The sequence below is a fragment of the Pteropus alecto genome, unplaced genomic scaffold (genome assembly GCF_000325575.1).
Source record: "Pteropus alecto unplaced genomic scaffold, ASM32557v1 scaffold118, whole genome shotgun sequence".
Lineage (NCBI taxonomy): Eukaryota > Metazoa > Chordata > Mammalia > Chiroptera > Pteropodidae > Pteropus > Pteropus alecto.
In genome coordinates this window covers 2,255,496-2,264,380 of record NW_006440654.1, presented here as the reverse complement: position 1 = coordinate 2,264,380, position 8,885 = coordinate 2,255,496, and the positions used below count along the sequence as shown (strand labels likewise).

Genomic DNA, 8,885 nt, shown 5'->3' with positions numbered 1-8,885 from the left:
GCGGGGCGGGGGACCCTCATCTTGCAGAGGTGAAGCCGGCCGGACAGCTGTCCCCGGCCTCGTGGTGGGGACAGATGTGGCCCCGTGTGCGCGTCCCCACACGGCCTTTTGCCTGCTGCGTCCGACTGTCCCTCTGCTGCCCCACTGAGCCCAGCCCTGGTCTGTGCCGTGGTGGTGTCGTCCCTCTCGGGGCAGTGGAGGGTGTCACAGGGAAGGGCTCACACTCCCTGGGAAATCTGATGCTTTTCGTGATGTTTTCCGACAGTCAACGCAGGGCTCGTCAGCGCTCCTCGAGGGAGCCGGGATTTCGTGTTCATTCTGCTCCGTTTACGCGTCGAGCCGGGGGACAGTCGGGGTGTCTGTCTGTCGGCCGCACGCGCTGGTATCCGGGCTGGGTTGTCTGTGCTGCTTAACCGAACCTTCCTGCTGCCGGGGGTTCGGGGTGCTGGTGACGGTGGAGGCCGTTCCGGGGGAGCCTCCGGCCGGGTGCCTTCCCGACATGACCTCACTCCGCCTCCGAGGCTCTCAGCGCCCCTCCGCTTCACAGGCGAGGACCCCGAGGCGTGGAGGGCCAAGTCGATACAGTGGCCCCACTGTTAGGTGGCGCCCCAAACCCGCAGCCCCGCCCCGATGCCCACGCTCGTGGCCCCGCCGCGTGAGGACCGCGCATTTCACAGCTCACCCTGGGGTGTGAGTGATATTATTGGGGAGAAAACACAGGGAAAGAAGCCGCTTGGCCCCTCTGCGCCCAGAGCCAGTCACGTCTCAGCCGCACAGCGCTCGGGAGGAGGGGCTGCGGGCAGGTCGCCTCCGGGGGGTGTCGTGCCTGGCCTGGCCTGTCGCTTGCCCGAGGCACCCACCCTCTCTGTGTCCCCACCTGGGTCATCTCCCTCTCTGTCCCTCCTGCGTCTTTCTCGTCCGCACGCTACGTGTGGTCTCGGCTCTCCCCACGGGGACCCCAGTTCTGCAGCCCCGCGGGGCCCCTGGCCTGCAGGCGGAGGCGGCGTCAGAGCCATGGCAGGAAGCCTGGGGCGTGAGTGACGTGGTTGTCCCTGCATTTCTACAGCCCCGTCCCCCCTCGGAGCCCCTCCTCCTGGTCGTCACCGCCCTCAGTGACACGTGTGCATGCGTGTGTGTACGTGTCCCCTCTGTGGAGCCCGAGCCAGTGGTTCTGAGGATGGCCCTGTGGAGCGCCTCAGTCCCCCCACGAGTCCAAGGTTGTCACTGAGGTTGTGACCCGGGAGGCAGGGCCTCGTTAGGTCCTGGTGACCCACGCCTGTGACCTTGGCTCGTGCTGAGCTCTGCAGAGTTAGGGTTAGGCCGTCCCACGGGATGCTCGGCCAGTGCTGACCAGGGCCCCGAGCAGCAGAGTTGGACGGATTCTGCTCTGAGGCATCAGATCAGCAGACGGAGCTTTGTGACACAGGCTTTTGTGGATCAGGCAGCTGAATGTTGGCAGTGTCACGAGGCTTGATGAAGCAGCAGAGCCAAGTGCTGTCAGTGAAAGCATTTGACAAGCGACCCCGGCCGGGAGGGGGAGCAGGAGGTCTCCTGGAGAAGGGGTCACCAAGCAGGGGCTGGAGGGGCGCAGGTGTCCACCAGGGAGATGGGCATGCGGGCGGCCGGGGCCCTCAGGGATACCCGTCTGGGGCCGACCGGCTCTGTGCCGATAGGGGCTCCTGGCCCAGCGCGGCGTTGGGGCGTCCGCGGCCGACCTTGCGTTCGTCCCAGGAGCGTCTCGTCACACTCCTGGGCTGCTCGTGGCGCGGAGGGTGGAGACTTCAGCTTGTTCTCTTCTGATGACGCAGAGCATCCGATGGCGGCACGTCCCTCTTCAGCACTGTGCCCGCCTCTGTTCCTCCTGCCCCCTGTGGCGGGACGTGGAGTCCGGGGTCCTCGCGGTGGTGGCCGGGCCCCGGGCGCAGGGCAAGGGCGTCACGAGTCGTCCAGATAATTCAAATTCGCATCTAGGACCGTGGTTTTTTTTTAAATAGTGGTAAAAATACACACATACGTGGAATTTACCATCTTGACCGTTTTTACGTGTGTGGTGCAGTGGCTTTGAGAACATTCGTAAAGTTGTGTGGCCGTCACCACCGCCGTCTCCAGAACTCATCTTGTAAAACCGAGGCTGTGTCCCCCCGGCACCCGCCGGCTCTCCGTCTCCATGGGTGCTCCCTCCCCCATCTCTCCATCTCCACGGGTTTCCCCCCCGCACCCCCCGCCCCGGCCGTCGCTCTGTCGACGGCTCTGAGAGCCTCAGGTGGGTGGGGTCGCCCAGCGTCCGCCCCTCCGTGTCTGGCTCATCCCACTCAGCACAAGGTGCTCACGGCGCAGCCACGTCGCCATGCACGACAGAACTTCCTCCAAGGCCGCTCAGCGCCCCGCTGCGTGCGTGGACCGCCCTGGCTTTGTCCGTTCGTCCTGCCGTGGACGCCGGGCTGCTGCCCCGTTCGGTGGTGGGGAACGTGCCGCCGTGAGCACGGCTGGGCACACGTCTCCTCGAGTCCCTGCTCCGTCCACGAAGACGTCGCTGAACCCCGCCCGACTTCGCCGAGTCGCTCTCACGCTGGGGGAGCTGCTGCTCGGCGAGCGACACCAGCAGCCATGCGTCTGCTTTACCCCGCAGGGACCCGCCCGCCGCCTCGGAGGGCAGCGCCGACGGGACCCGGCTGTGTGTTTCCCGTTCTCTGTCGCCCAGGCGGGACCCCCCAGGGAGGCGCGGTTATGCGACTTCAAAGTCGCCGAAGAGTGCGTCCCCTTTCTGTGGCTGTGCCATCAACCCGAGACAGGCGGATTTGTGTTTCTTTTTGCCTTAGATGTTTAGAGATTGATGTTTTCTCTTTCAAGCTTCTGTTTGATGCAATTTCAGGAGTCATAACAATGCGACAATGCACACAGAATTCGTGTGTACTTGTCAGCCGGATTCTTCCCAGAGGTTAACATTTTACCCCATTCGTCTCTTTCTGTCCCACGCATCCATCCATCTACCCACCATCCTTCCTTCTGTCTGTGCGTTTTATTTTCTGTACAGTTTGAAGGTCGTCTGCAGACGCGACATCCCTCGGGCTCTATCAACTTCTGTGTATTTCGTAAAAGCGAGCACATTCTCTTGTCTAAACACGGTATGTCGTCCGAATCAGAAAACTGACATCTATGTGATGTTATCGTCTAATCTAAGATCCTGTGCTAACTTCTCTCTTCATGCTGGTGACGTCGTGCATGGGGAAAGGGAGTCCTGAGTGACGCGTAACATTCGGGTGTCGTGCCTGGAGCAGGAGTTCGGACGAGAGCAGCTCAGTTATTTTGTAGGATGTCCCTCGGTTTGGGTTTCTCTGATGAGAATCAGGCCAAGAGTTTGACAGGTGTGGTGCTGTGTCCTTGGTGCCTCGTGTAGGAAGTACGTGACGACATTTTGTCCCATCGTGCGTGTTATAGAGAGTTCTTTTGAAAATTAAGTGTATTTTTGTAAAATTAAGTGTATCTGCACCTGTTTGTGCTTCCAGAGTCCAGGTACGTTCAGAGAAATGGGCTTCTCTCGTGTGCCTGTGCCCTCTCTTCCCCCGTGGAGACCGATTACCTTTCACAGTTTATCCTTCTGTTGACTTTTATAGAAGCAGATATGTGCATTTCTTCTTAAGTCTCTCACCTCAGATAAACGTTAGCTCATTCTTACGTTCCTCACACTTCCGTCGTGTCCTGGAGGCTGCTCCAAAGTGGTACTTAGGGGTGGTCCTTAGGGGTGCTCCCTGTTCCGTGTTCCCAGTGCATCTGCCGTGCAGATGTGGCCTGGAGAACCCCTGCCCCCGACCACGATGATTACATCGTCACCTGTGTCCTGTCGCGTGGCCGCGGGTCCCTCCAGGCCTGCCGCGTGGTCGGCACCGTCACTGGTCCCCCCCGACCTGCCGCATGGCTGCGGGTCCTGTGCCCTGAGCGTCTGGCCTGATGCCCAGGGTGCAGTGGAAGCTGAGCGTGTAGAGGGAATTGTGGCAGAGCCTGGTCAGAGCTGGACCGTGCACGGGGAAGCCTGTCCCTCCCTCCACACCCATCTCGGCATCCGGAGGAGGATGGAGCATAAGACACGACGTGAGACAGTCTCGAGACCTGCGGAGATGTTCCGGCCGCCACTAGGCCTGCGTCCGTGTGCCGGTCTGACATGGGTGGGGAAGGCGCGCTGGCCCGGAGCGGGGACCCAGGCTTCCGGTCCCCGACTCAGCCACGGCGAGCGGCCGGCTGCGAGGGCCCTGGCCGCCCCGTCCACAGAGTGCCTCAGCGTTCACGTCGAAGTTCCTTTCGATCGTCTGTCGTTCTTTCTGTCGGAAAGCAGACTGCTGCTCTTCACAGGGAAGAGGGACCAGCCGAGTGCATGGGGACAGTCTCCGGTCGTTAAATACTGCGGAGAACAAATGCTCCTGCGAGGAAATGTCAGGATGCAGAACGTGAGATTCAGATGTGCCCTGGCGGCGGCTGGAGGCGGGGCCCGAGCTTTGTTAAAGGAGCCCATGAATAAATCAACAGCGTTGGTCGCGGTCGGTGGCCTGAGGTGCAGTCGCTGCTGCCTCTGTCCCCGCGCTGAGCGGGAGCGAGCCTCTGTTGCTCGCCTGCTGGTGCAGGCCCTGGGCCACGGCTCCTCCAGCCTCGTGAGCGGCACACGCAGGCTCTGCTTGGAAGTGGATCTTGGAGCGCCCTGGCTGCCAGCCTGAGCCCGAGGCTCCCTTACCTGTGGGCGGGTTCTGGTTGCCGAGCTGTTTCTTCTTCCCACGTTGATGCGAGGGCCTGTGGAGTCCTCCCAGGACGGGCTGCAGGGTGCTCTCCTGGGGTGCTACGCCCTGGGGTCGTCAGCCCTCGAGAGCAGGGACGCCATCACCTCTGAGCCACCGACACCGCCCGGTGTCAGACACGTGTCGGGAAGGGCCTCCTGGGTGTCTGACTTAGAGGGCCCTGGAGCGGGGCCGGTTCTGGGCCAGTATGGGCGATTCGGGTAAGGGAGGCCGTGCTCGCCAGCCGAGTCTTCTGAGGACAGAAGGGCCTTGGGAGCCGCCCGCGGCGGGAGGTGTCCAGGGAGGCGAGGCAGCCCCTCGAGGCCTGCTGGGGACGGGGGTCGGGTGTGGGGTTGGTCACGTGCCTGGGGACCTGAGCCCGCAGACGTCCCTCTGTGAGGGGCGGTCTCGGTTATTTATTTACTTATTTATTTTGACTCTGCTCCTCTTGTTTGTCTGGCAAGACGCAGCTCAGAGGATGAGCTCCCCGTGCCCAGGCTGGGTCAGACAGTCCTGCCCTGCAGCCTGTTAAACGCTTTCTGCCCTTTTGCGAGGGTGGCGGACGGGTGGCCCGGACAGGAAGGGAGCAGACGGATCCGATAAGCAGAGGCAAAGACGGACGACGGATGAGACTGGATGTCCGTGTCCTATAGAATTCACCTGGGGAAAACGTGAAATCGGCCCCCAAGAAAATTACTTGTCTGACCCACCGGGCTGGGTTGAATTTCACTTTTCTAGATCACTCTCCGTGCCCGGCGAGAACCTGCTCTTTCATTATTCATCGTGCATGTTCGGTGCCGGCCCCTCGTTGTCCAGGACAGATGTTGGGGCACAGAGGCCAGCTGACCCCACCGGGCAGCCTCAGCTCAGCAGCCGGCCACGCGCCCGCCCTGCCCTGCCCCTGTGGCTCTCACTTGGGGGTCCCGCCCGTGGCAGGTCTCCTCTCTGCTGCTCCCGGGGGCCCGGAGCTCCGGGAGCGAGGGGTGAGGGGTGAAGTCAGAGGGGAAGCTTGGGCACGCCTGCCAGTTGGCGCTGTCTCCATGGCTCCCTGTCTCGGGTCCAGCTTTATCACGTGACGGGTGCTTTGGAAGATGGTGCAGTCGAGTCCCATGGGGAGTGCTAAGCCAGGACCCATGGTGAGCTCTGTGGCCTCTGGTGGCTGCTCTGCGTCCCGGCCCTGGGAACACCTCACGAGCTCCCTGGGAGTGAGAAAGGCCGTGAGAGCCCCACTTCCGGGCGGCTCCCCTGAGCTCCGTGTGCAGTGGGCAGAGCGGCTGCCAGGCCAGCGTGCCTTCTCCCCAGCCCCTGCCACCTCCTGGGGCGGTCCCATCCTGCCGAAACCCTCGCGTGCGTGGACGAGGCTGGGCGGGCAGAGACAGGCTGTCTAGTGGCACGTGGGGAGTATCCTGACGTTCCAGCTCCATAAGGGACCCGTCTTTGCCTTTTGTCTCCTGCACCAAGCTGGACTCCTCAGAAAGGGGGCGGGGGGAGCCGCTGCCTCGTGTGCAAATTCCCACAGCTTTGCTCAGTGTGCGTGTGGGGGTGTGGGTGGGTGGGTGGATGGGTGGATGGACGAGTAGGTGGGTGGGTGGATGGAGGGATGGGTCAGGGGTCAGTGAGTGGGTGCGTGGATGCTTGGGGGGGACAGGGGGACAGCTAGGCTTGTTGCCTGCACCAGGCACACCCTTCCAGGCCCCACCGAGCACCTCCCAGAGCTCCGGTTCTCCAGCCGTACCCTTCCTTGCTCCCGTCCACTCTGGTGTTTGGTACCTAAGTGCATCTTTCATGTGCGCCACCTCTGCTTCCTGGCGGGCTCACCCACTCAGCGACTCAGGGCCTGGTCTCAGGTGGGGGCAGGGGTCTCTGGCTGTCCCCAGCCCAGTGCTGAGCCGGGAGCAGGAACTTGGCAGTCAGCCCATTGCTGAGGGAGAGGGCCGGGCCCTGAGTGCTTGGCTGAGCAGGGAGGGGCGCGGGGCCAGGGGCTGGGTGCACACGGCTCCTGGTTCTGTGCCGGGCCCGGGGCCCAGAGCCCCGCCCTCGAGAGGTGAGATGCAGCAGGCGTCTCTGCTGACAGGCGGCCTCGGTGCCTCAGTGTCACCCATTGCGGGCGAAGCGCCGGCTGGGACCCTCTTACTGTTCGAGGTGGGACAAATTGTAGCACACTGCTTGTTCCCACCCCCCGTCAGCTCCCTAAAACCTGCCCCAAACGCAGCACTCGCCAGCATCTCGGCAGCAGCCTATCCTGTTCGAGTGCAAATGCTTAAAACGGCCGCTCCCGAGGACCCGTCCCTCGCTTCCCGAGGACCCGTCCCTCGCTTCCCGGGGACCCGTCCCTCGCTCAGCGTGGCTGCGACGTTCCGTGACCTGCGACCTGCGTGCGTGCAGCAGCAAATGGCAGAGCAGTGAGCAGATGTCAGGGAAAAGATCGAAAGTTTACAATGGAAGTGAGTCATTTCCTGCAACGAACTGTTTCTCCCCAGCGGAGGGCGGGGCAGAGAGTCGCAGCAGTGGGCGTGTGGAGGTGTGTGCCTGGCTCTGGACCTGAAGTCAGGTCACCTCGAGGAGGGCGTGGCCGGGCCTTCTGGAAAGGTCCTTGGACAGGGTGGGAGGGGCAAATCCGGTGAGAGGGACCGGACAGGAGGGTTGTGGGCGGAGGGAGCAGAGCCAGGGCCTCCAGGTGAGCGGCCGCCCCCCCGGCCCGCGGGCGGGCACGGCGCTTTGAGGGGTCCCCGCTTCGCCTCCTGGCCGGTGGGAAGGAGTGTTATTTAAGCATTATCACTCGATTTTTATTTTGGGCTGTGGCTGGGCCTGTTGAATTCTGTGCCAAGAGGACTCCAGCTTGAGGAGCTCTACTTTTACGGGTTTAAAAATAGCCTCGAAGCTGAGTTCCTTCCTCCCAGAGACTCTCCTGCAGGCTGGTGGGGGCGGCAGGGGGGCGCGTGTGGCCTGCGCTGCCTGGTGTGCGGTGGGCTGAGGCGTCTGCCCATCTGCCTCTGAGTCGGGGTGGCCGTGGCCTGTGGGGCCACAGGCTCGTGGCAGTGTCCTCTCCGTGGGTCCTTCTCACTGTGAGTTGAAGCCGGCGAGGGCTCTCGGTCAGGGTACCGTCCGCAAGGCATCCCTGGGGCCTTGGGAGAGTCCTGCCTCAGCTGGATGTGGGGAGCAGGGGGCTTAAGGGCCATTTGACCCGCTAGAGGACGGCCCTTCTTTGTCTCGTGACCTGCAGGTTCCCGAGCGAGGCGGAAGGAGGACATTGTCCCTCCGTCCAGGGCTTCCCAGGACCTAGAATTTCATCTCGGGAAAGTGGTGGGCAGAATTTCGCCCTCCCCCAAAGTATCCATGTCCTAATCACCAGAACTTGTGAACACGTCACCTTACCTAGCAAAAGGGACTTGGTAGAAATCATTAAGCGAAGGATCCGAGGTGGGCTGATTATCCCGGCTTGTCTGGGGGCCCATTGCCATCGCAGGGATCCCTGGGAGAGGGAGAGGGAGGGTCACCGTCAAGAGAAGATGTGACGATGGGGTCAGAGGTCAGAGTGACGTTATTGCTGGATGGCGGTCACCAGGCAAGGAACGCCGGTGCCTCTAACGCTGGGACGGGCCAGGCGACCTTCTCCCCTGGACCCTCCAGAAGGAGCCGGCCCTGCCCGCCTGGACTGCGGCCCCGGCGCAGGCTCTGTCCTCTGAGGACGCGTGTTGATTTAAGCCACTACGTTTGTGGTCATTTTTTAACAGCAGCAATGAGAAGTGAATACGGGGGTTTTCGAGGGGCTTCATCACCTAGCCCTGTGTGTGGCATCACAGCCCCCCAACTCCAGCAGGAGACCCTCCCGGTGGAGCAGAGGGTGCCTGTGGCCCAGGCGGGCTGTCCGTGGCGAGGCAGGGCTGGGGTGGGCGCAGCTCTGCCTGGCCTGCCATGGTGGCATCTGCAAGCATCTCGGGACCCAGGCGGTCCCGTGCTGAGACCAGGTGTCCCAGGGCTGTGCAGAAAGAAGGCCGTGTCACTGCCTTAAAGGCCTGAGCAGAGCCCGGAGGTCTGCCGCTGGCTGCCACGGGCCTTGACAGCTCCCAGGACGTGGGGCCCGGTGGGGGGCTGGGCGAGACGCGGCCGCCTTTTGATGGA

At 62.7% G+C, this 8,885-nt stretch overlaps 1 protein-coding gene across 1 annotated transcript in view; it reads left to right on the top strand.

Moving 5' to 3' along the window:
* GRAMD4 (GRAM domain containing 4) overlaps window positions 1–8,885 on the top strand; it is a 40,240-nt gene that overhangs the window by 4,187 nt on the left and 27,168 nt on the right. The window contains exons 3-6 of the mRNA XM_025051042.1: window positions 2,338–2,751; window positions 3,507–3,513; window positions 3,767–3,893; window positions 6,976–7,165. Of these exons, the coding sequence (XP_024906810.1) occupies window positions 2,338–2,751; window positions 3,507–3,513; window positions 3,767–3,893; window positions 6,976–7,165 (738 nt within the window). The remainder of the gene's footprint in view (window positions 1–2,337; window positions 2,752–3,506; window positions 3,514–3,766; window positions 3,894–6,975; window positions 7,166–8,885) is intronic.